The 27895-nt window shown below is 32.4% G+C and overlaps 1 protein-coding gene, 1 long non-coding RNA gene and 1 pseudogene across 2 annotated transcripts; all 3 read right to left on the reverse strand.

The window, feature by feature from the left end:
- Positions 1-617: 617 nt before the first annotated feature.
- On the reverse strand, positions 618-3601 carry LOC141720396 (uncharacterized). Its single transcript, XR_012574302.1, has 2 exons — positions 3471-3601; positions 618-1979 (listed from the first exon to the last, which is right to left on the reverse strand). It is a non-coding gene; the product is annotated as an uncharacterized LOC141720396 (long non-coding RNA).
- A 6641-nt stretch (positions 3602-10242) lies between these two features.
- Positions 10243-13075, reverse strand: LOC141720397 (plant intracellular Ras-group-related LRR protein 4-like). Its single transcript, XM_074522787.1, has 4 exons — positions 12274-13075; positions 11169-12079; positions 10896-11082; positions 10243-10613 (listed from the first exon to the last, which is right to left on the reverse strand). Exons 1-3 carry the CDS (start codon positions 12887-12889, stop codon positions 10936-10938), a joined length of 1674 nt encoding a protein of 557 aa, XP_074378888.1. The 5' UTR covers positions 12890-13075; the 3' UTR covers positions 10243-10613; positions 10896-10935.
- A 387-nt stretch (positions 13076-13462) lies between these two features.
- LOC141719110 (uncharacterized) lies at positions 13463-14772 on the reverse strand (annotated as a pseudogene).
- Between the last annotated feature and the right edge of the window lie 13123 nt (positions 14773-27895).

Raw genomic sequence — 27895 nt, forward strand, 5'->3', positions numbered from 1 at the left:
AGAGCTTCAATTAATATTTTATGCACAACCTCACTCTTGAACGCCATCACAATATTTACATTTTATATTTATCAATATTTACATTTTATATTTATCAATAAGAGGTTTAATAACCCAAACATGATACACTCAGTTTTCTCCTAAAATTGACAAACGAAATATCTGTACATGAATTAACAGCTACAAGACCACCAACTCATCACAGCTCGAAACACGGGAATTAAAACAAGCTCCGTAGTTAAATTCAACCAGACATAACAAACTAATATTCAAAAGATCCCAAAATGCGTCAACATTCAAAATAACAAGGATGTTTTTACGAAAAAAAATAAGATACAAAACAATTAAAAAAAACATTTTAAAGTAAAAACATGCAAAAAGAATTACATCAATAATGGGGCATTCCCCACCTTCATAAAAACATCACCTTCTATGACGACTAGTTTTGATTTTTGACTTTTGATGATAACACTATAAGGGCAAAAAAATCTACTAAATTATATTAACTAAATTTGTCTGAGCCAAATATCGTCATCACGATCAAGAAAAAAAATGACCTCTTAATAACACCTTTTATACAAATAAATACTTATCTACGACCATAAAACACAAAGATATTTATAACTACGCAAAAAAATTAACAAAATATCCACAAAGTTGAATTACATTAATTTAAGGCAAACGATTAGGTTCATAAGAATTTAAAACCAATCCAAAAGACCACAAAGATCCCTCAAGTCTTAAGAATAATATGCAAGTTTAAATCATGGGCAGCAAAATAAAAACATATACATAATCAACGGGGCATTCCCCACCTTCAGTTTGCGGCAGTATCACCTCCCGGCCCTGCACTCCCTTGTATCCAAGCAGCACAATCTCTTATATAGTCGTCAAAAGAATGCCCAGAGGGGTCAAACCCGATAGTTTGCTTTTTAACAAGGAAGCATAAATAATCATCACCCAGCGTGTTGGCAACATCGCCAATAGCCCGCTAAACCTCGGATTTCAAAGAAACATTCTCCTCGGACAAAGCGCGATTAGCCTCACGAAGCTCTGGAACTTCACCTTCAGCCAATCCCATTTTCTTCTTGGCCTCACCTTCAGAAAGCTCAACCCCAGAAAGCGTATCACCTAACTCCTTCAAATTCCCTTAAAGCCCTATTCGCGACTTCAAAATCACCCAATTGCTTAGCACACTGAGAGTTAGCCTTCGCCATCTCACCAGCATGTTTCTCTACCTCTAATAGCTTCTTCTCCAATGACCTCTTCTAAGCCTCATTGGCCGCAATCTCAACTCCACACAATCTCTCTTCCTGCTGAGACACATCATCACGAAATCCCTCCAATATGTGCATAAAGTCAGAAATAAACTGAGAAACATATACAAATACAGTGAAAGCAGGTCATAAGTCACGACGTAAAAAAAGGGGGAAGAATATAAATAAAATAAATAATACGTAATATATATATACATAACCGGTCGTGTCGCCCTAAGCATCGATCAACAAGCTCATTCCTCATCCTATTAACATACAAACTTGAGTCTTAGGGAAGGTTGAAAACCTGGAAATCCCTGAAAGGAAAGTTAGCATTGGTTGTCCACCTCTCGTCAGGACACACCTCAACCATAAAAGAACCCTTAGAATCTGGTTGTTCAAGAATAGGCGTCAACATCGCGCTGTTACCAACTATCGCAAAGGTCTTACCACCATCAGTCGAAGAACTCTCCCCACAACCCCGCAAAGGCGGCTTCGAGACACAATAACATCACTCATGGCCCTCTTGCGGGAGTTCCCAGCACTAGCATTAACTTCCTCTGTCACCTCATTAACAACCCTCTCACCTTTATCATCCAAAAGTTCTAACGACACAAAGGGAGTCGAACGCGAAGTCCCCGCCACTCGACCGTCAACAACCTCACTAGATAAATTCTGAATCAAATACATCACAGCATGTTCCATCTGCTCACTAAACTCCTTCTTCAAGATTCAATACAAAGAATCCCCCCAATTACATATAAGAAAATTAACACATCAAAACTAAACAATGTAAAATAAAGAAAGAAAAACGCTAACAAAAACACAGTTAAATCGAACTAGATAAAAGTCCCATTTTCTCAACAATACGAAATGAACCAAAAATATATATCCCTTCCAAGCATGGTCCTCCAAGAAACTAGACTCTTTAAGTTATAAATGGGTGAATACAGAAGACCGACCCTGAAATGCATCACGATAAGCAGCATCACACTTATCAAGATTGTTTAGATAGGCAATGGTAGTTGAACTAACTTTCCGACAATGTCTCACACACTCGAAGTCCGGGCCATAAAGATAGACCCAATTAGCATGGTAGCCCGAATTCGACGACCTCACAATCATTATTTTATTTATTTTGCTTCGAATGTCGAAGTAAATTTGACCATCATTATATCGAATCCCATAGATAGAAAAAAAGAAGTTTGATTGAAAGGATCCGGTCTTTCTCGTCGTAGAGAGTTATAAATCCACTAACTTGAGCAACACCATTCGACAACAGTTCAGCAATTCCACATCCAATAATCTCATACATACCAAAAGAAACGGATACACAGGCAAATGGAGTTCATATTCAAAAATTATCAATGGAATCCCATGTATACCAAACTTGGGCATCATCCACACTCGATCCTTTTTAGTGGTATTCGATGTATGTGACCCTTGTTAAAATCCACCCAAGATTTCATCTTTGACAATGGAAACGGAAGGTTAATATAATTCCTCAGATAACAAAGACTAGGTTTGTCAAAAAAAATTATCTTTCACCAGTGAAACACTCTCTTCCAATTATCGGGTGAAGGATAAATTTAGCCTATTTTTACACAAAATTAACAAAAATAACCAATTTCTGAAAAGTTGGCCAACTTTGGCCGATGGGATACCCAACTGTAAGTAGAGTATCCACTTTATATAAGATACTCAACTGGTAGTGCAGTATCCCATATATGAAATACCCAACTACCAGTGGAATATCTTATACAAATTGGGATACTCAACTGACAGTGGAGTATTTAATCGGCCAAAATGGCCACTTTTTTCAGAATGACTATTTTTGTTAAATTTTTTCAAAAATCGGCTATTTTTATCATTTTTTCTCAATTATCCTTTGTCGAGTAGCCAAGGTAGTAAGACTTAGAGATGGAGAAGAATACAAAATTGAAAAAGCAGGCTCGTTTTCATCCATTAAATTAAAATAATTACAAGAAACCCCAGCGATATAATCATTTTCAGGCAAATCTAAGTTATCTAAATTAGTAGACGATTCATCGTCACTACCTTTATCCCTAATCGGATATTTTCAGGATTATCATGAAGACGACGAGACAACGACGATATTACAACTACTACTCAAACTAATTTACAAGCCCCATTAACTTAAAACAGAAAAAAATAAGGTAAGAATTACTTAAAATTAGAAGAAAATAAACTTACAGTTTAGAAGACAGACAGGTTGAAGATGGACGTATAAATGCTTGCAATTCTTCCCTTTTAATAAAAAGGAGAGAAAACTGAATCGCCGTGCAATACTTCCGAAGAGACAAAAGGCGTACACGAACTTACCACCATTCACATTTTTATATTAAAAAAATAAATATAATAATGATATATATATGAGTAAAATTCTATGGAGTCCACCTTTTAATTGGAGTTCTCGGAGTCTATCTATGTTCTGCAAATAAAATATTTTCTAAAATGTATTATCTTACAAAACATGTTTCACAAATATCATTAATTCAATAAAATCATGCAAATGTCATATATTTACAAGTACAATATGTATATATATATAGGGGCTACTCATATAGAAACTAATTTAAAATAAAAATTAGAAACCTACATCTAAGCCCAAAAAAAGAAGTAGAGGTCCAGCCCAATTACATTAAATAAAACACCCACATATGCTTGTAAATACACACAGTACTATACATCATTCACAAATATATCATCATTCATTTCATTCGTCGTCATTAACCCATCTCCACTTCGGACCACCATTAATCTGGTCAGCACCTTCAATTACGGCTGATTCCCGCATCTCTCTATAAATTTCTTTATTTTCTCTCTCATTTTACCCATTCGATCTACACAAATTAACACCTCAAATAACAAGCACCTCCCATATGAATCACAAATTCTGAAACTTAAACATGATATATGAACATAACAAGCATATTTAAAGTTCAATTACCAAGTCATATTACAAAAAATACCAAATTCTAAAACAAAATTCACTAATTTATACCACGGAAATCAATAATTTTTAAGCATAAATCACCATTATCATCTTTTATATTTTCCGATCAATTTCTCAATGATCTTTTGGTCCGAGACTTCAATTCTTCGAGTCAAAATCACTATCATCGAGTGAATCTCTCAATCTCCTACTCGTCCATCAGAGCCGTGTTCTCTCTGTTTCAATTTCTTCACTTTTAAAATTTTTGCGGGTGCCAAGTATCATTATTGTTAAGAATCACTGATAATGAGATTTTTTAAGAAAGTGAAAGTCATCAGAAAAAGTGTGGGTTCAGAATGATTATATCTAGTACATCTTTATGATTTATGGGGTATGATTAATCGAGAAAGAAGAGTAATAAATAAACATGTTGTGTGTATGCAGTGGCGGACGCAGAAAAGAATTTTAGGGGGGCCGATTTTATACCATAATTTTTTGAAAAATGAATAATATAATTTTGAGTGTAAGATGCATTAAAAAATGAAAAATTATTTGAATTTAACACATATCTCTGTGTTTTAAGCAATCAAATTCACTGAGTAATAGTTAAAAATATATACATCTTTTTGAAAGTTAAAAATATATGCATCTTTTCATTAAGACATTAAAAAGAAAAGAAAAATAAAAAAAAAACTGCATCGAAAATTAAGCAAAAGAAATATTGTTAAAAGAAATATTGTTAATTTGAGTTGGAGTTGGGAAAGGAGGGAACATACTTAAAATGTTGCTGCATGGATCGAACCATGGTATTCAGGGATGAGAAGACTATACAAAACCAGCACTAAGAAAACAAGATGTGAAATGCCAACACCAATATGATTATATTCTCAATTTAGGGGGGCAGGAACCCCTCTCGACCCCCTAGATCCGCCACTGTGTGTATGTATGTGTGTATATGTAGCATGTGGATGAAAAAAAGACCGGGATGATATTATATGAATGAGAAATAGGGAGGAAGATTAGGGAAGAACGAGTGACTGAGATGTAACTAAAATTAATATTACCAATAAATATAAGTAGTTTCTAGTTTTTATTTTAATATTAATTTTTATTTGATCATTTACATATATATATATATATATTAGAGATTCGATTATGATGTGATATTATAGGGAATTATTTATAAAGGGTAAAGGGGTTTGATATTCCACTAAATTACAGGGTAAAGGGAGTTTCATTGGACTATTGAAATATGATTTATAAAGCTAAATCTCTATATTTTGTACCCCTAAAATAAACATAGGCAAGGACTTGCTAGTTGTTTGAATTGCTCTTCGCACCAACTAGATAACGAATTGCAGTCATTTAATTTGAGGATTCTCCGATTTATACTCTTTATTAAAAGCATAAATTCCCTCTTAATGATATACTATGTCATAAATATCGCAATATATCATTAAAATATTAATAAAAAAGTGAAGTCATATATTAGGGGTCTGTTAACTTAAGTTAAGAATAAAATATACTAAGAGTCTGTTACTAGAAACTGAAAATATAAAATAATTTATATAAACCCTCATTATTATCATGCATATCGAGCTATGTTGATAATATATGACATAAATTTTTTAGTTAATATGATAATAATGACATAATCTACTAGGAGTTTATTAAATTTCGAGAATGAAAGCCGATAATATAACATTATTTATAAAAATTGCAATTAGATTAGTAATAATAATAATAATAAATTATTCAAAAAAAATAAAATAATAATAAGGTTTTTTTTTTGAAAAATATCCAAGTCTAAAAACATATTTCCAAAAATACTGTCAATTTTTTAAAAAATTTGTAAAATTCTTTTTAATTTGCAAAAATACTATTTTTCAAATAAAATTGCAAAATACGGTTTTTTGGCAACTAAAATCAACTGCATACAAACTTTGACGAGTTTATGCAACTACATGCAAGCTCAAATCAAGCTCAAATCAATCAAAAAAAACTTTATTCAACTAGTTATATATGTGGTTGATTATGGTTGACACCGTATTTTTGCAATAAAAATTAGAAAATAATAAAATCGTAAAAAATCTTAGAAAAGTTAGTATTTTTGGTAAATTCTCTAATAATAATAATTATAATAATAGTAATAATAATAATAATAATTATAATTATAATAATACTAATAAAAATAATAATAATAATAATGGAAGTTATATAATAGGAGTCTATTAACTAAAAAACGAGAATAAAATGTGAAAATTTATACTCTTTATTAATAAGGAAAACACTACTCCAACTAGAAACACGGCATATTAAAGTAGTATAAGTTATGTACTACGAGTCTATTAACTAAAAGTCAAGAATTATTCTTTATGTATTAACAAGAAAACGCTATTTTGATGGAACAATATTAGTAAAATACCAAATTGCCAAACAGTAGTTATCATCACTGTACCATATAATTAATTAATTTCAATTCAAACTCAACTTCGATTCCGCTTAATTACATAATTATACATAATTTATTTATTTACTTTCACCGTTACTTCAGGTTTAATACCCCGTAGGAACATATTAATTAATTAATGATGAAATAATATTAAAATACCAAATTTTCATTATCGTAATATAATATAATAATTAATTTCACTATAACTATATAGTTATAAAAGATTTATTTATTTAGTTTCACTTATTGAATTTCATCATAATTTTGGTTTTAATTCACAGTAACTATATAATACAATTAAATAAAATTTATTAATCTATATTATACTATAATAACTGGAATGGGGTATAATTTGGTTCAACGGTTATTCTCTAATTTTACTTATTAAAAAAGTAAATAAATAGTGTTATATATCCGCTAAACTACTAGACTTAGAGTACTCATACTATTAAACTACAATCAAAACTTATCATATTATTAAAAAATAAATAAATAATGGTATATATGTTAAACTACTAAATTCTTAAACTAGTGGACATAGTCTACTTATCCTATTAAACTACGATCACATGTTATCCTATTATTTTATTATAAATTTATAATTATTATTATTTATATAAATATTTTAAAATTATAATATAACGGGATAAATAAAATTTTTAAATAATAACGGGAATCCATGCGATGCATGGGATTTAAGCTAGTAATAATTAAATACTAGGAACCGGTTAATAGAACTAATCATTCTCGGCATGTGCTTCTCATGAGTTATCGGCTAATCTATAATATACTATAATAATCGAAATGAGGTATAATTTGATATGACTCTTTTTGGTTGGTTTGATTATCTCCATTTATGACCGTTACATGACTGTTAGATTCAAATACTAAAATAATATAAATTACTCAAACTCCCGAGTTCGAACCTGCCAACAACAAATATTTATATTATTATTTATACACTAATAAATCTCACGGGTTAAAACCCCACCGACAACAAATATTTATATTAATATTTATACACTACCCACGATTCAGGTTCGAATCCCACAATAACAAATATTTATATTATTAATTATAAATATACTAATAAGGTAATAATCAAAAAGAAATTTAATATAATTTTAAATAATATAAAAAATATTAATGAAACGCACGGTTGTAAAATTAGTAAATTCTAATTGTAAAAATCACATTTATATTTAACATAATTTCCATTTGGTTCGTTAGTTTTTCGATGAGTATTTGATTTGATATTTGGCCTGTTAACGAAACGAATATTTAATGAATATTTGGTATTCGAATTCATTTAATATTATTCGTGTTCGTCTATTAATAAATATAAATACGAATTCAAATCTTAAAAAATATTCGGTTTATTAACAAATACATATTCGAATAGATAAATATTTGTATTCGCTATTCGCTTAATTATTCGGAAATTAAATATTAGTGCAGAAGCTACATTTAGTGCAGCTTCATTAATATTTGTATGCACGAGTTTTCATTAATATTTTAAATTTTTATTTATCAAGTTATATTATATTTTTAAAATATTTATATAAATATATAATGATTATAAATTTATAATAAAAATAATAGAATAACATGTGGTCGTAATTTAATTATTTATATCTTTTAATAATAGAATAAGTTGTATTCGTAATTTAGTAGGATAAGTATACTATATTTAGTAGTAGTTTAATAATTTAGTAGTTTATTAAATATATAACACTATTTATCTATTTTTATAATAATCAAAATTAGGGAATTATCGTTAAATCAAACCGTTGAACCAAATTATCTCTATTCCGGCTATTATAATATAGTATTGATAAATTATCACTTGTCATAATATTTTTTGTAGGAGGATGAAGAGCCAGTGGAAGTTCTGTTGCATGATCTTGGAATTAATTAAGGCATATTAAACTTTACATTTTGGTTGTAATTTGAATTTTATTTTCTTTTTACATTTTGGTTGTAATTTGAATTTTATTTTCTTTGAGTTGGATGACTGTAGTCCGTATTATTAGTACTTTATAGTTTGCTTGAATTGGTGAAGTATGGGAGTTTTATAATTTTTGTCACGGGCTAGCAGTTTAGTAGTTTAGTTATTTAGTTTCATTTTCTTTTAAATGAGCACCTTAAACGAATATGAATAGTTCGTGAATTTAACCGAATCCAAATACGAATATAAATAATTATTCAGGTAATAAACGAATACAAATCCAAATATATAGCCTATTTGATATAACTTCAAGTATAGAAATACTAATTGTGTATACAGAAGAGATTCCGTTATAGCTAAAACCAAAAGATACACCTTTTTCTTTGGGCATTTTCTGGGAAGGTAGGTCGAGAGCTGGCACCAGACGTTGCCAGATCAACACAACTATGTCCTTGTCGCAAATCAGGAGAACATAAAAAATTCAATAAATTATGTATTAATTATAAAAATCTAACTGTACTGAAAGTAGGCATCCCAACATCACTTGTAACCTGGACTTTAGTGACATTGTTATGGTACTGGAAGGAACTTTTCTTGCCCACTAAAATATGAAAAACATATCTCAAAAACATTGAAATTGTAGAGAGGCTACATATGTCTTTGCAAAAATCTCCCACCCCAAATCAAAAATTGCCAATATCCAACAGTTGTGACAAGTAAAGACACTGAATTAAGTCATGAGCGCCAAGCAGGGATGCTGTGCTAAGGTGGGTGGACGTTCTGCCAAGGACTGTTGATATTTTAAAGTCGGTTACTCGCTATATTAACAAGGCTTTTGGGCTGGCAAGGAATGATAGAAAGGTCACCTCTAGCTAGCATTGGTGTGTGTCCGTCCCTGGTTGCCACAATGAACACCATCGACTAGGCTGTAAATACTGCATTCAAAGGTAATTTGACTGTGTACTAGTTCACACACTGAAATGAGATGGAAAAACATTGTATTCTTGTTTGTATCAAACTTGTCTTGGTCTAGTTTCATTTTCTATATTGGCAGTTCTTGATATTATGTGGAACCAAGTTAAAGCATTTAGGTTTACTACAATCTGAGAGGATGTATAGCTTCTGTACCAGCACATCCATAGTTTAACAGGATTGCACAATTAATACAGTGTAAACAACAAAAAATACCTTTAGCAAAAAATATAAGAAAAAAGAACCTTGTGGCAAGTTTAAGATTGAAAATAACATAATTGGATAAGACCGGAGAATATACAAATCTGAAATAAGTCATGAAACAGTTGGTGCACACTGAAAGCCAGATGTGCTTTCATATTGGGATTGGGTAGCATCTAATATATCATCTTTATTTAGTCAAGACTTCTTTTTTCCCTTGAATAAAACAATAAGAACTTCCTTTTCTATTTGACTTGCACAACTTGAAGTTAGTTGGCAAAACCCTTTTTCTTTAGTAGGCATTATATTCAAGTTTCAATTGAAGTGCGTTCATTAAGAATATGCAAAACTCTCACAATGTTGATTTATCCTTCTCTGTGAAGCTTAACACTTGACAGTATTTACAAAACAATAGCTCAACTATATTACCATATTATGGAAGGAGCAGCAGAAGGTATATTACAAACAAGAGGATCTTTATTGCATTAGTCAGCAACAGCCATCTACTAATGAAAAAGAGTAGCCAACGTGAACCGCTAAATTCTGTTTCTTGATTATTGAATTGTTATATTATTTTTCTAGAATAGTATAAATATGGAGGAAGGTTAACTACAACATACATTGTCCTCGAAACTATGCCGTCACAATTTACGTCTCATCTCAAAAGCCTTAAAATATAAGAAAGCAATACTCAAATTGCTTGATAAAAATAAACAAATAAAATAATCTACAATGAATCAGAGCCATATCTGAAATTCAACCAACTCCTAATGAAGCACCAGCTCCAGCAAGATCTCATTTTCTACCACGTCAGTGCCACCCAAGTTCCTGTATTATAGATAACGAAAGCATGTGATTTTTCTCAGACCTGACATTTGTTTATTATTATTTCAATCCATCATGTTTCCTGATGCCTGTTGCACACCGCAATACCTCTCTAAAATACTAACTTAATCACATATTTAGGTAAAGAATAACAACAGAATCCATCAAGATCTCAGGAAATTAAACCAATGTCTTACTATTTATAGTAACTGCTACCACTGTCATCTAACTCGTCAATTGAAGCATTAAGATGAATAAAGAAGTATTTCAAGTGGGATAAGTTACCAGGAAGAATTGCATTCTGTTTTATCCACCTTGCTGAAAGTCAGGTCTTAACATAGTCCATTCCACTGCGCTTCCTTTTATTAGAATTTGAAAAGAAGCACATAGAAGCCCAGGACTTCTTCTGCTTAACGGGTACTACTTTGACATCCCTCTTCGCAACAAATTCAGTTATGTATAGAACAACAGCCTGGGAAGCATATAAAAAATGCTTAATATTTTATGAACAAATAACCAGTTGTATATTAGAGTTAGAACCGTTACAACTATTATTACCTGAGCACCCATGTCAGTAACACTTCTTGGCGGCTCTTCCAGAGGGTTACCTTCAACATTTAAGACACGTAATTTTGACAGCATGGCAAAAGAATCTGGGAGGATTCTTATCTGATTATTGCTCATATTTAACTCTTCTAGCATCTCGAGATTTCCTATGGACCTAGGCAAGTACTGAAGATCGGCAAAATTGTTGCTTATGTCCATCTTCACAAGAGTTGTGGCGAAACATAAGCTCTCTGGCACAGAGCCTACCTCATTGAAACTAATATCAAGCTCTTTCAAGTTTTCTAGAGATGCCATCGTGGTAGGCAATCTACTAATATTATTATAGCGGACAGTCAATACTTCGAGAGATGCAATACGTCCTACAGCTTCAGGAAGGGCTTTAAGCCTATTATAATCTGCATGGAGCACCTTAAGAGAGGAACAGTGAGCAATAGTATGAGGAAGTTCTTCGATGTTGTTAGTCTCAATATTCAATGTCTTAAGACTAACAAGTGACCCGATTGATTCAGGAAGCAAAGGAAGAAGATTTGAGCTCAAATCAAGATCCTGAAGACGAACCAATCTACCAAATGTAGCTGGCAACCATGTCAACTGATTCCCCCTCAAATCAAGAGAAACCAAACTAACAATATCTCCAACAGTCTCCGGGAGTTCAACCAGCTTGTTTGAATGCAAATCCAACTTTGTCAAAGATGAAAGCCCTCCTATTGTGGACGGCAAAGCCGCGATCTTATTTTCCGACAAATCCAATGTGAGCAAACTAGATAGCTTCCCAATTGAATCTGGGAGCCATTCAATTTGTTCCATCAATTTACCCTGAAGATTAAGTTCATGCGTCTTCTTCTTGGCAGATACTTCAATTAAACTAGCAAGCTTTATAAGACTCATTTTTTCTCCTCGACCTAACCAAAAACAGATAAGGCAAAATATTAAGACCACCCACTCCAAACCTTCACCAATACCTAAAATTTAATTTTTAATCTACATATAGCAGTTTACTAGTCCCAATTTAGATAACACTACCAATTATCACATTTTAAGGTACAAATCCAAATACGAAAACAAAAAAACAAGAAAAAACAAAACGTGAAATTACCTGAACTAATGACTGCTTTCAAACTAGAATCCACAATCTGGGGAGTCAAAACACTCCCGGATCGAGGCACACCTCCAACCCCATCACTCAAAAACGTCGACTTCGCCTTCTTAACATAACTATCATCCCTCGTAAACAGTTCCATCGACACCTTCACCGCATCCCTCTCATAAAACAAACTAGACGACCCCGTTGTCGTCGAAGAATTCCCCTCAAACGTCCCTAAATTCGACAAACTACTCGTCGAAACCGAATCAGCAGACCCCATTGGCGAATTCAAACACCACGAAGCTCTTTGAATCATTTCATCAAACACCTGGTGGAACTTCTCAAGATCTAAAACCTTAATAGCCTCTCTTTTCTGTTCTTTGCTTCGAAAAATCACTAAATTCCTCTGCATCTCTTGTAAGATCAAGAAAAGCTCATCAGGGACTTGTGGGTGCTTCTTTTGTCTCCCAATGGCTTCGAATCTTGATTTATCATCAGCTTCTACGTTCAAAATCAATGACTTAGCAGCTTCAATCTCTTCAATTCCGGGTCTTTCTGGGAGAGATTTGTGAATTCTAGTTATTTCAGACACCACCTCGTCGATTGATTTTGGAGATAATAAATCCATAACAATTTTGACAATATGTATGGATGTGTGTATCAGTGTATGTATATGTTAAATGTGGGTGGGTTCAATAACTGGTAATGAGATAGGAGAGAGAGGTTTGTGTGTGCGTGAGAGAGAGAGAGGGGGGCTGCTGTGTATTGCGGAAAGAACTGCTATATAAAAGTAAATTGTCTGAATTGGCACCCCATAATTTAAAACTGATTTATTACACATCTTCCTATATCTATATCTATACTTATCTATATTATATTAGGTCATCTCTCAGTTGTGATCCAAGAATTCAAATTTGGATCACCAACTAATCCAAATACTAATCCAAATTTCTGACCAACTCCAACAGTGTGATCCAAATATTTGATCCAAATTACTTTTTACATATAATAATATATAAATATCATATTAAATAATTTTATCTTAAATTTATCGTTTAATCATTATTAACAATTTATATAACATTTCATAAATTAATTAAATAAAAAAATAATACACATAAAAATATTAAAATTGTGCACTTAATTCACGAAAAACACATTTATTGCAATAATTAACATACAAAATATCAATTGATACACACTAATTTTCCGAATTAGTATATTCTTCCCACAAATGCGCAATTAATACATCTCTAAGTGCAATATGTGTCTCTTTATTTTTTATTTTTCTATGACGGTTCAGAAATTCTTGAAATCGAGTATTTTCATCGATCGAAATAGTCTCAACTTCTGGATCCGGCAATTCTGACTCTTCAATTGGTGCACTTAAATCACGTTCATCTTCGATTATCATATTGTGCATAGTAATGCATGCAGTCATTATATCATGTAGTACATTTTTACTCCAAAAGCGTGATGGTCCAGCAATGATTGCAAAACGTGATTTGAGTACTCCAAATGCACGCTCAACATCTTTCTGACATGCCTCTTGTTTCATTGCAAATAATTTTTTCTTTGGCCCACGCGGATCACGAATAGTTTGTACCAATGTCGACCATTTCGGATATATGCCACCGGCTAGATAATATCCCATGTCATACTCTTTTTCTTGAATTACATAACGTGCTGAAGGAGCGATACCCTGAGTTAGATTTGCAAAAAGATGTGACGACTCTAACACATTGATATCATTATTAGATCCAGGTAGACAAATAAAAGCATGACATATCCATAAATCATAATCAGCTACAACTTCCAGAATAATAGTAGGAGATCCACTACGACCAGCATATTGTCCTGCCCAACCCGTTGGACAATTTTTCCATTTCCAGTGCATACAATCTAAACTACCCAACATTCCGGGAAAGCCTCGAATCTTACCGATGTGAAGAATCTAGCGACATCATTGGCATTAGGTGAACGAAGATATTGTTGTCCGAATATCTCAACAATGGCTCGGCATAATTTTTTTAAACTTTCGAGAGCCGTAGATTCCCCTATTTTGATATACTCATCCGTGGCATCTGCCGGTACACCGTAAGCTAACATTCGAAATGCAGCAGTTATTTTTTGCAAAGGTGACAACCCAGGTTGACCTGCAGCATTTCTTTTCTGCACAAAATAATTATCATGAGCACAAACTTCATTAAAAATTCGGAGAAATAAATTTCCACCCATTCGAAAACGTCGATGAAACATTTCATCAGTAAATCTTGAATTTTCAGCAAAATAATCTTGAAAAAGAGCATTATGAGCATAGTCTCTATCACGATTGATCACTTTATGACCAGGAACCGATCCTTGATAGCTGTTTTCTTCATTCGAGTAATTTTGAAGAATGTAATTGTTGTTTTCAATCACTTGTAACATTACATTATTAAAGATTTGTTCGTCATCAGAACTTGATGAAGAACTAGAATAAAATATATGAGATGGATTGTTGCTATTCATTTCTAATATGTATACTTGTGTGTACGGACAATATTTTGATTATCTCGGAGGAAACATAAATAGTTTGTCCGACTAAATCAAAATTTTATATTTTCTAGTATCATTTTTGTTGGATTTTTAAACGCAGCGGGGCGTGGCAAAACACTTTTACACACACAAAATCCAAATAAAAGCATATAAATCGTGAATAAAAATTCGAGGGATCGAATCTAACCTTTAAAAATAATTCGGAGACAACGATCAGAGATCCTTAGCAGTTGCTCCTCAAGTGTGAAGCACTCCACCGGTATCCACCAAGAAAACGACTTTTAGGAGGAGGAGGAGATGGAGAGAATTTGGTTTTCTGAAACTTTTGGGTTTCTTGGGTTGGAATAAAATAGGGTCTATAATAGTGTATTTATAGGCAAAATTTTCAGCTGAAATTTTCCCATAAATAATATTATTATTATCCCATTTATTATTCTCATTAATAATTAAAACACCTTTTAATTATTAAACTTTTTTCTAAACACTTTAGAAATTATTCTCTCTCTTGATTTAATTTCCAAAAATTAAATCCTTAATTAATAATATTAAGAACTTTTCTTAATTAATTTATAATCAATTAAATCTCATTTAATCAATTATTAAATTTGCCAATTAATTATTTATTTCACAAATAAATAATTATTAACCATTATTAATTAATTCCTCCACCAATAAATCATTCTCTTTTTATGGTGTGACCCTGTAGGTTCAATATTAAGCCGGTAGTAGAGATAAATAATAATAAAACTATTTTATCATTATTTATATAAATTCTCCAATTTATTAAATATGATTAATTAATTAATCACATTTATTCTACATCGTGAGTGATGCTTCTCAACATATCGCGATTATCCGGATAATATGAATTCACTGCTTAGAATACCAAGAACCTATTCAGTGAATAGTTACCGTACAATAAACTCCTTCTACCCTACAATGTCCCGATTAAATACAAGGCATGGATCTCGTGTCAAGCCTATCTAATTCAATCACTTGCTTACCATTTACTATGCGTAGTTCTATGCAAATTAGAAACTCCTTTCTAATTTCATTCACTCTGGCCAGAGATTCCTGAACTAGCATAAGTGGATCAGCCTTGAACATTCGCTTCCTTCACTGGAAGGGGTAGATCCTTTATTGATCATACACTATCTTCGTGTACAAATTCCTATACCCAGAAGAGCCCTAATAATTGTCCCTGGAGACTAAGAACTAAACCAAAGCATAGTTCAGTGTACACAAGATGACTATGATGACCTCAAGTGTAAGGATACTTGTACAACTATCACTAAGCGAACAACTGCTGACACGTGAGTGAACTCCATCAGTTGTTCAGCTGGGCGAGTCATGTTCAGTGAACTTATTCCATAATAAGCACCTACATACTAGCTATAGTGTCACCACACAAATGTCTATGAGAACAGACATCCTTCATAATGAAGCAAGCATAGTATGTACCGATCTTTGCGGATTATTAATTACCAGTTAGTAATCCTATGACCAGGAACTATTTAAGTTTAGAGTTATCATCTTTTTAGGTCTCACTATTATGATCTCATCATAATCCATAAAAAGCTTTACTCTAAACTATGGTATATCTTATTTAAACACTTAAATAGATAAAGCCCGTAATAAAAACAAAACAAGTCTTTATTAATATCAATGAAATCAAAACAGATTACATAAAAGTTATTCCTAAATCCTAATACATGATTGGACTTAGGACATATTCCTTTCAATCTCCCACTTGTACTAAAGCCAATCACTCTGGTATCTAATACCCATCTCATCTTTATGACGATCAAAGTGACTTTCAAAAAGTAGCTTTGTGAGTGGGTCTGCTATGTTGTTGTGTGTGTCATCTCTAATTCAATACAATATAAGAAATGTTACCGCACTTCCACTAACCCTTTTATAGACGCATGGTTCATCTACGTTTTTGATAAAATCAAACTCTTTGATTATCTCATCAAAACGAATGTTCAATCTTTCGAGAAGCTTGCTTTAAACCACATTAATCGCAAGCAAAATCCAAACTGATTTTAACAGGGCTTCATGTAAAAAGTTTCATCAAAGTCAATCCATTGCCTTTGTTTGAATCCTTTTCCCAAAAGCCTGGCCTTTTAGGTCTCCACCTGGCCATCTGCTACAATCTATCTTTTTATATACCGTATACATAGATTCCATTCTGGATTTCATGGCACTATGCCATTTCTCTGAGTCAACACTACTCATAGCCTCATTATAGGTCACAGGGTCGTCATCATCAAATGATTGACAACTCATTGTCATTCTCAATGACAAGGCCATATTACCTCTCAGGTTAGCGAGACACTCTCCCTGACCTATGAATGGGCTGTTTCACTAAAGGTTGTTCAGTCAGAACAGGTGTTTTCACTTGATCCGTAGTAGTTTGTGCTTCTTGAACTTCATCAAGTTCAATTTTTCTCCCACTGTTTCCTTCAAGGATAAACTCCTTTTCCAAGAAGGTAGCATGTCTGGAGACAAACACCCGATGATCGGTGCAAAAGTAATACCCTAAAGTCTCTTTAGGATATCCCACAAAACTACATTTTACGGATCGATATTCCAGCTTATCTGGGTCAACTTACTTGACATAAGCTGGACATCCCCAAATCTTAACGTGTTTAAGACTCGGTTTCCTTTCTTTCCATATCTCATACGGAGTTTGAGGAACAGATTTTGGAAAGCACCTTATTCAGTAAATATGCTGAGGTTTCCAATGCATAACCCCATAGGAATACTGGAAGATTTGCATAGCTCATCATGGACCGAACTATGTCTAACAAAGTTCGATTTCTCCTTTCAGATACTAATCTGGAGGAGTCCACTGGGAGACTATACCATTTACTTTGAGATAATCTAGAAACTCTCCGTTCAAGTATTCACCATCTCGATCTAATCGAAGAGTTATAATACTATGCTTGGTTGTTTCTCCACTTCATACTTATATTCTTTGAACTTTTCAAAGGCCTCAGACTTGTGTTTCATCAAACACATATCCGAATCCAGATCTAACATCTATGAAAGTAATGAAGTATGAAAATCCACCCATGGCTTGCGTAGACATTGGTCCACATACATCTGTGTGTACCATTCCTAGCAAATTTGCAGCCCTCTCTCCATGTCCACTAAATGGAGACTGCAGTGCCACTATAAAGTAAGATTTTCATCATCCCTTTTCTTTTATTAGTTTGTTCAATCTGAAGTAAATTATGTCACATATATTCAGACCATTATTTAAAGTACCACGTCCATAAAGAATATTATCTCTAAGAATAGAACATTCATTATTCTCAATAATAAATGAAAATCCAGCCAAGTCTAACTTAGGAATAATATTCCTCACAATCGAGGGAACAAAATAACAATTATTTAAAACAATGGTCTTGCCCGTAGGCATATGTAAATGAAATGATTCTACATCTACAGGAGCAACTCTTGCTCCATTTCCCATCAGTAGAATTACCTCCTCTTCCTCAAGAGTCCTACTTCTCCTTGGTCCCTGCAACAAATTGCAGATATGAGAACCATAGGCGGTATCTAATACCCAAGTAGAAATGACATATTCACTTTATTATGAACATACCTGAATCAGAAGCGGTAGTCTCACTACCCTTCTTCTTCAATTCTGCAAGGTAAACCTTGCAGTTCCTCTTCCAGTGCCCCACCTTGTTACAGTGAAAGCAAACAACTTTGCTCTCGGGGTCTTCAGCTTTTGGTGGAACCGGAATTTTCTCACCTACTTTCTTCTTCTTGGAAGAGTTCCTCTTCCTTTTCTTAGGATTGGAACCTTCACCAATTAGAAGAACAGAACTCTTCTTAGGGGAAAAATTCGATTCCGTAGTCTTCAACATGTTGTGGAGTTCAGGCAGGCTGACATCCAACTTATTCATGTGAAAGTTCACAACAAACTGCGAGAACGAACTCGGAAGCGATTGCAAGACCAAGTCTTGGCTCAACTCCCCATCCATGGCAAAACCAAGTTGTCTAAGATGTTCAATCAAATTGATCATCTTAAGTACATGGTCATTCACAGATGATCCCTCAAACATCCTACAACCGAACAGCTCCTTCGATATCTCATATCGAGCTGTCCTTCCCGCCACATCATACAACTCTTGTAGATGCATGAGGATAGTGTGAGCATCCATATGCTCATGTTGCTTCTGTAGCTCAATGTTCATGGAAGCTAGCATGATGCATTAAGCAACATTTGCATCATCTATCCACTTACGATACACAACATGTTCATCATTATGTGCATCACTAGCAGGTTCAGTAGGCTTAGGTGAGTCAATCACGTATTCCAGCTTCTCAATCCTGAGAACAATTCTCAAGTTTCGAAGCCAGTCAGCATAATTAGGACCAGTCAATTTGTGAGCATCCAGTATGCTCCTGAGTGATAGTGCAGAAGACATAACGTACAAAGTAAATCTGTAAATGATAAACACATAACAACACTTAGCAAATATTCGATTTCATTTCAAAACACTATATGAATCGGGTCTTTATTCATAAGTGGCTCCCACTAGTTTTCCTAATTTATTCAACCCCCTACATGAAAAATTAAGCATTCATAATGCTAGTGGGAATAGGGATCCTACATTCCATTACACGACCCCGGCTGTAGCACGAACCGCCATGTAATGTTCAATAGGCAGACAACTCTTGTCAATTACATCTCATGTTATTCCCTAATCAAACTTTAGCCTCTTGAATAATTGAATCTCGGCTGTAGCACGACAAACTCAATATTCTAAGTCAAGTCTAACCCAACATTCCGTACAGTTGAATCAGTCCCCAAAGGCCCACGGCTGTAGCACGTACCGACCTTTAGATTCTTATTCAATGTACACATCTCTATGTAATAGACAAGTATTTCTTATTTCGAAATCAAAGCCCTCGGCTGTAGCACGAACCGACAATGATTCAAAAATAAGAACTACTTTTCTACCATGTTGGAAGGCTATGACCGACACAAGCCCGTTGTATCATTGGCCAATTACTACCTGATATTATTTAATTTTAGAGGGATTATATTACGTTACAATCATAATCATATTATAAAGAGATTCTTCCTTTTAAATTAAATATTTCAAATCAATAATCAATAATCAGACGATTCCCAGATCGGGTGGAGCATTGTCAAGAGGCGTCTCTTAATAACCCTTTCTTACAGATAGAAATCTGTTGTTGACAGAATCATCCTTTCTCTCATATCGAAAATTCATATTCAATTACGTGTTTCACAAACACAAGAATCTCATGATCGTATTCATAATATTATTCTTAAGGTTATGAAACAATTTCACCATACTAGGTTGTCTAACAAACACCTTATGTTCATTTAAGTTCACCTAAATCTATCATCGCATGATAAACTAAGCATATATCACATATATCAACATGAATCAACATCAAGGTAGGCATGTTATATCATCTAGCATATTGTTCTAAGCAATATACATCTCTATGTATCACAAGAAGCATTTAAAAGCAATTAAAAATAGTCAAAAACAGCTTTAAAACACTTCATGGAAATATAAACAGTTAAAAACTTTCATATAAACTAAAATTGATCACTCCATTAGATCCATCTCGGAAAAACGAATCCAACGGTATATTGCACGCCCAAAACGGAGTTACGAAACTCCCAGAAAATCAATTTTAAAATCAACAGACAGGCTGTAACGCATGCCCGTGATGCGTTACACTCCTTTTCATCCAATAAAGTGTGTAACGCATTCTACAAATGCGCAATAGCCATCCCCGCGCGCGTGCGCCACACGCGCCTGTTCCTGGCGCCGCCTTGCCTATCTCCCTCGGTTTGCGTGCTGTCAGACTGTCTCCTCCGTGCCATCAACAGAAAAACCAGCAGAGCAGATGTATATACAAACATATATACATACAATTCAAATATATATATATATAAGATTTATTTAATTACGAATTTAATTGATACAACTTCAAAAATTCATAATAAAAAATCTATACATCCTAAAATTATGAAAAAAATACCCAGATGATCTACAACACTTGTAGAACCCAGATCAACACTCAAAATTATTCTGAGAAACGATTTCTCATCAGACAAAATTAAACCATAATATAACTTGTAAAAATCATAATTAATTCATACCAGCACATAAAATTCTGAAATTTTTACCACAGATCTATATGCATATAACCTATGCTCTGATACCATTGTTGGATTTTTAAACGCAGCGGGGCGTGGCAAAATACTTTTACACACACAAAATCCAAATAAAAGCATATAAATCGTGAATAAAAATTCGAGGGATCGAATCTAACCTTTAAAAATAATTCGGAGACAACGATCAGAGATCCTTAGCAGTTGCTCCTCAAGTGTGAAGCACTCCACCGGTATCCACCAAGAAAACGACTTTTAGGAGGAGGAGGAGATGGAGAGAATTTGGTTTTCTGAAACTTTTGGGTTAGAATAAAATAGGGTCTATAATAGTGTATTTATAGGCAAAATTTTCAGCTGAAATTTTCCCATAAATAATATTATTATTATCCCATTTATTATTCTCATTAATAATTAAAACACCTTTTAATTATTAATCCTTTTTCTAAACACTTTAGAAATTATTCTCTCTCTTGATTTAATTTCCAAAATTAAATCCTTAATTAATAATATTAAGAACTTTTCTTAATTAATTTATAATCAATTAAATCTCATTTAATCAATTATTAAATTTGCCAATTAATTATTTATTTCACAAATAAATAATTATTAGCCATTATTAATTAATTCCTCCACCAATAAATCATTCTCTTTTTATGGTGTGACCCTGTAGGTTCAATATTAAGCCGGTAGTAGAAATAAATAATAATAAAACTATTTTATCATTATTTATATAAATTCTCCAATTTATTAAATATGATTAATTAATTAATCACATTTATTCTACATCGTGAGTGATGCTTCTCAACATATCGCGACTATCCGAATAATATGAATTCACTGCTTAGAATACCAAGAACCTATTCAGTGAATAGTTATCGTACAATAAACTCCTTCTATCCTACAATGTCCCGATTAAATACAAGGCATGGATCTCGTGTCAAGCCTATCTAATTCAATCACTTGCTTACCATTTACTATGCGTAGTTCTATGCAAATTAGAAACTCCTTTCTAATTTCATTCACTCTGGCCAGAGATTCCTGAACTAGCATAAGTGGATCAGCCTTGAACATTCGCTTCCTTCACTGGAAGGGGTAGATCCTTTATTGATCATACACTATCTTCGTGTACAAATTCCTATACCCAGAAGAGCCCTAATAATTGTCCCTGGAGACTAAGAACTAAACCAAAGCATAGTTCAGTGTACACAAGATGACTATGATGACCTCAAGTGTAAGGATACTTGTACAACTATCACTAAGCGAACAACTGCTGACACGTGAGTGAACTCCATCAGTTGTTCAGCTGGGCGAGTCATGTTCAGTGAACTTATTCCATAATAAGCACCTACATACTAGCTATAGTGTCACCACACAAATGTCTATGAGAACAGACATCCTTCATAATGAAGCAAGCATAGTATGTACCGATCTTTACGGATTATTAATTACCAGTTAGTAATCCTATGACCAGGAACTATTTAAGTTTAGAGTTATCATCTTTTTAGGTCTCACTATTATGATCTCATCATAATCCATAAAAAGCTTTACTCTAAACTATGGTATATCTTATTTAAACACTTAAATAGATAAAGCCCGTAATAAAAACAAAACAAGTCTTTATTAATATCAATGAAATCAAAACAGATTACATAAAAGTTATTCCTAAATCCTAATACATGATTGGACTTAGGACATATTCCTTTCAGTTTTCAAGTCATTTTGTGTGTTGTAATTTCTTTTATGCATTTTATGTACTTTTTATTTTGTGCAATGTATTTTATTTAAATTTTAATAAAATTATGTTTTCTCATTATTTTAAATTTTATTTAAAAAATAAATTTTGTTAACTATTAATTATATTCTGTTATTAATTATATAATTAAAAAATCAAAAATCAATTTAAAATCTCATAAACTATAAATAATAAAATCATTATTTTATATTAAATCAAGTGATCCAAATTTGGATCAGTGAACCATAGTGATTTGGATCACTACTATTCACTGATCCAAATTTGGATCAACATTTGGATCACTGTTGGAATGGAATTTAGGGTTATCTGCCCCAAATTTGGATCTTTGGATCATTGTTGGGTTTGCCCTTATATACTATATATATATATATACTAAACTATAATAACCGAACAGGGGTATAATTTGTATTTTGGTTAACCCTGGTTTTGGTTATCCCTTTCGATCACGACCGTCAGATCTCTTAACCAAATGATCATAACCGTTAGATCCGAATACTAAAAAAAATACAACCAACCGAGCTTACAGGTTCGAATCCCGCCAACAACAAATATTTATATTATTATTTATAAAATTACAAATAATTTCTAGGTTCGAATCCTGCCAACAACAAACGTTTATATTAATATTTATAAAAAAATACACTAACCAAGTTCACAAATTCGAACCCCCAACATCACGGCCAACATCAAATATTTAATTATTATTTATAAATAAGGTTAATAGTTCAAATCTCATCAATCATATACTATTTTATACCATACCATATTATATTATTTAATTTAAAATTATACACAATCAAATTATAATTATATTATTATTAATTTACGTATTTAATTATTTATATTAGAATTTCAATAAAATCATATAAAATATAAATATTAACGGAACCCGTGCATCGCACGAGTTTTAAGCTAGTATACTATAATAATCGGAATGGCCTATAATTTGTAGTTTGGTTGACCCTCATTTTGGGTATCCCTTTACATCACGACCGTTGGATCTTTTTCACCAAATAATCAGAGCCCTTAGATTCAAATACTAAAAAATACACTCCACAAGTTCTCAGCTTTGAATCCAGTCAATAACAAACATTTATATTATAATTTAGAAAGATACATATAAGTTCTCGGGTTTAAACCTTACCAACAATAAACATTTACATTATTATTTATGAATAAGATCTCATCAGACATATACTATTTATACTTTTGAACTTAATTTGAAATTATACACAATAAAATTATAATTATATAATCATTATTTAGTATTTAATTATTTATATAAAATATTAATAAAAAAAAATATATAAATATTAACCAAGACCCGTGCATCGCACTGGCCGTAAGCTAGTATATATACTATAATAGCTGAAATGAAGTATAATTTGTAGTTTGGTTAACCCTTTATTTTGGTTATCCATTTCCATCACGACCGTCGGATCTTCTTCATCAAATAATCACAGCCGTTAGATCCAAATACTAAAAAAAATACACTCCACAAGTTCTTAGGTTCGAATCCCGTCATTAACAAATATTTATATTATTATTTATAAAGATACATATAAGTTCTCAGGTTCGAATCATGTCAACAACAAATGTTTATATTATTATTTATGAAGTTACATGTAAGTTCTCAGGTTCGAATCCTATTAACAACAAACATATATATTATTTATAAAGATATATGAGTTTTCAGATTTGAATCTCACTCACCAAGAACAAACATTTATATTATTATTTATGAATAACATCGCATCAATCATATAATATATACATTATTTAAACCTAACTTGAAATTATAATTATATAATCATTATTTAGTATTTAATTATTTATATAGAATTTGAATAAAATTATACAAAATAGAGTTTAAAATATATAAATATTGTCAAGACCCATGCATCACACGGGCGGTAAGCTAGTACCAGTATACTATAATAATCGGAATGGGGTATAATTTGGTTCAACGGTTATTCCCTAATTTTAATTATTACAAAAATAGATAAATAGTATTATATATCCAATAAACTACTAAATTATTAAACTAATACTAAATATAATATACTTATCCAACTAAAATACGAATACAACTTATCCTATTATTAAAAGATATACTTATCTATATACTATACTATACTATAATAACCGGAATGGGGTATAATTTGTAGTTTGGTTAATCCCTTATTTTGGTTATCCTTTTCCATCTTAACTGTCAGATTTTCTTCATCAAATAATCAGAGCCGTTAGATCCAAATACTAAAAAAATACACTACACATGTTCTCAGGTTCGAATCCCGTCAACAAGAAACATTTATATTAATTTTTCTAAAGATACATATAAGTTGTTAGTTTCGAATCATGTTAACAACAAACATTTATATTATTATTTATAAAGATACATATAAGTTTTCAAGTTCGAATCTCACTAACAACAAACATTAACAAAGATCACAACAATCATATACTATTTATACTATTTGAACTTAACTTCAAATTATACATAATAAAAATATGATTATATAATTATTATATAGTATTTAGTTATTTATATAAAATTTTAATAAATTTAAATAAAATATAAATGAAAATATATAAATATTAACCGAGACCCGTGCTTCGCACAGGCCGTAAGCTAGTACACTATAATAACCGGAATGAAGTATAATTTGATTCAACGGTTATTCCCTAATTTTGATTATTACAAAAATAGATAAATAGTGTTATATATCTAATAAACTACTACATTATTAAACTACTATTAAAATAAACTACGAATACAACTTATCCTATTATTAAAAGATACACTTATCTATACTATATTATAATAGCCGTAATAGAGATAATTTGGTTCAACGGTTTGGTTCAACGATAATTCCCTAATTTTGATTATTACAAAAATATATAAATAGTGTTATATATCTAATAAACTACTAAATTATTAAACTGCTACTAAATATAGTATACTTATTCTACTAAACTACAAATACAACTTATCATATTATTAAAAGATATAAATAATAGTATTATTCTATTATTATTCTAAACTACTAAATTGTTAAACTACTAGAAATAGTCTATTTATTCTACTAAATTACGACCACATATTATTCTAAACTACTAAATTGTTAAACTACTAGAAATAGTCTATTTATTTTGAATTATATTATGCAAGTACCTCTATCTTCATTTATCATTCAATTGATATTGACTCTGAACTTTATTCTTTCGATTTCCATACTATTCTAAGTTCAGAATAGTTAAACGTTTTATATATTTCGCTATAAATCACTCTATACAGTGGAACATTGAATTGAGATTAGCGAATAACTAATTATTCTAGTTATTTCGCCATCGATTGTTGAGATAACTCTGGACCATGAGAAATGGGGAGTTATATGGTTAATGATGTCCTTTGATTCGGCTCCTTTGATCAAAATGTTTTATGGATTGGATGAATGCGTAAGTGACCGGGACGGACGGTCCAGCGGAGGGCTATTTCTATGTGTTATATGAAATACTATGACACCATTTTGCCACAGGCAGGTATATTACCTTTTTAATTGAGTACTCGTATTTTGGGGACATGTTTCTATGAATCATGACCTTGTGCTATCACACGGGCTGATCAGCATGTGATAGTACGTCCGTCGGAGTTAGATTCCAATCTAAAAGTTATCGTTTATTGTTGATAGTTTGTGAAGCTTTTATTAATGATCAAATATTACTGCTTTTATTCTTTTGTTCAGTTATTATTGGAATGTGGTTTATCATTACAAGTACATTTTATATTGCTTGCTGAGCATTTCTTTCGCTCATACTTGTTTATCAATCTAATCTTTCAGCTAAGCCAGAGCAAGCTTGAGATCCAGGTTTGGTCAGAAGTCGAGTGTTTGTAAATAGTGGTGTGTATTCCAGGTAGACTGTTTTGGGACGCTTGGATAGTCTAGAGGTTTGTAATAAAATTTGAATAATCTGTAAAACTAATTAGACTTATGGTTTGTAATAATACTTGATTTGTAGTAGTGCCTGTTCCATACTATAACCTGTGATCGATCCAGTGCAGGTAAAGGGGTAGTATTTATTATATTATTCCGCTGTGATTATTTTATTATAATTTAGTGGCAAGTGACCCCCAAATCTAGACCCCGGGTTTTGGAGGGCGTCACAGATTGGTATCAGAGCTACAGGTTATGGTTACTGAAACAGGCGTAGGATTGTCATAGATGAGTCATAGGAAGATCACATAAGATAGGCGCGTATATTTAGCTTTTATAGGATTAAATTTAGGATATTGGGTTGGGTTATAGTTAAGTTGTTTAGATTTCCTGTTTTGCGTTTAGCTTTAGGCCTTGTGTCATTGCCCTGCTATTTTGTTGGTTTAGTTAAGATTTCGAGCAAGGATTTAAAAGGTTTGGATAATTCGGAGTAAATTTTCTTTGTGTTATTATTCTCGAGATAATAAGCAGGATTATGTGATAATCATGTCGCTTGTGTTAATATGGTAGCAAGTTTATGATATTTTGAGAAGAGATAGTGTTTGCGAACTTTAATATGCTAAGGAATTGCTACATATTTGACACAATGCTTGACATATTATTATATATATTGCTTGTTTCTTACCAGAATAATGGCTCCAAAGAAAAGGAATAATTCAGGAGAGGATCATACCGAGAGTCGTACAGATCCAGCGATTATCCAGATGTTGGGACTGATGCAGCAGCAGATGTTACATCTTACGCAGCAGCAACAACAACAACAACAGCAACAACAGCAACAACAACAGCAAGCAACAGCACCACCAGCAGTGACTTTTAAGCAGTTTCAAGCAGTGAAGCCACCTGAGTTCAAGGGAAGTGCTGATCCTGTGGAAGCTAATGCATGGCTCAAGGAAATGGAAAAGGCTTTTGAATTAGTCGGAACAGGAACGGAACAGAAGACCAAGTTTGCAAGCTACTTTTTGAAGGGTGAGGCGAACTATTGGTGGGAATCCACGCGAGCATTGGAAGGAGGTGAGTTTATAACTTGGGATAGATTCACAGAGTTGTTCCTGGAGAAGTATTTCCCGAGGTATATGAAGAATCAAATGGAGATTAAGTTCTTGAACCTGACCCAGGGTGATCTTACCGTGGCGGAATACGAGGCTAAGTTTACTGAGTTAGCAAGGT

The sequence above is a fragment of the Apium graveolens genome, chromosome 4, assembly GCF_009905375.1.
Source record: "Apium graveolens cultivar Ventura chromosome 4, ASM990537v1, whole genome shotgun sequence".
NCBI lineage: Eukaryota > Viridiplantae > Streptophyta > Magnoliopsida > Apiales > Apiaceae > Apium > Apium graveolens.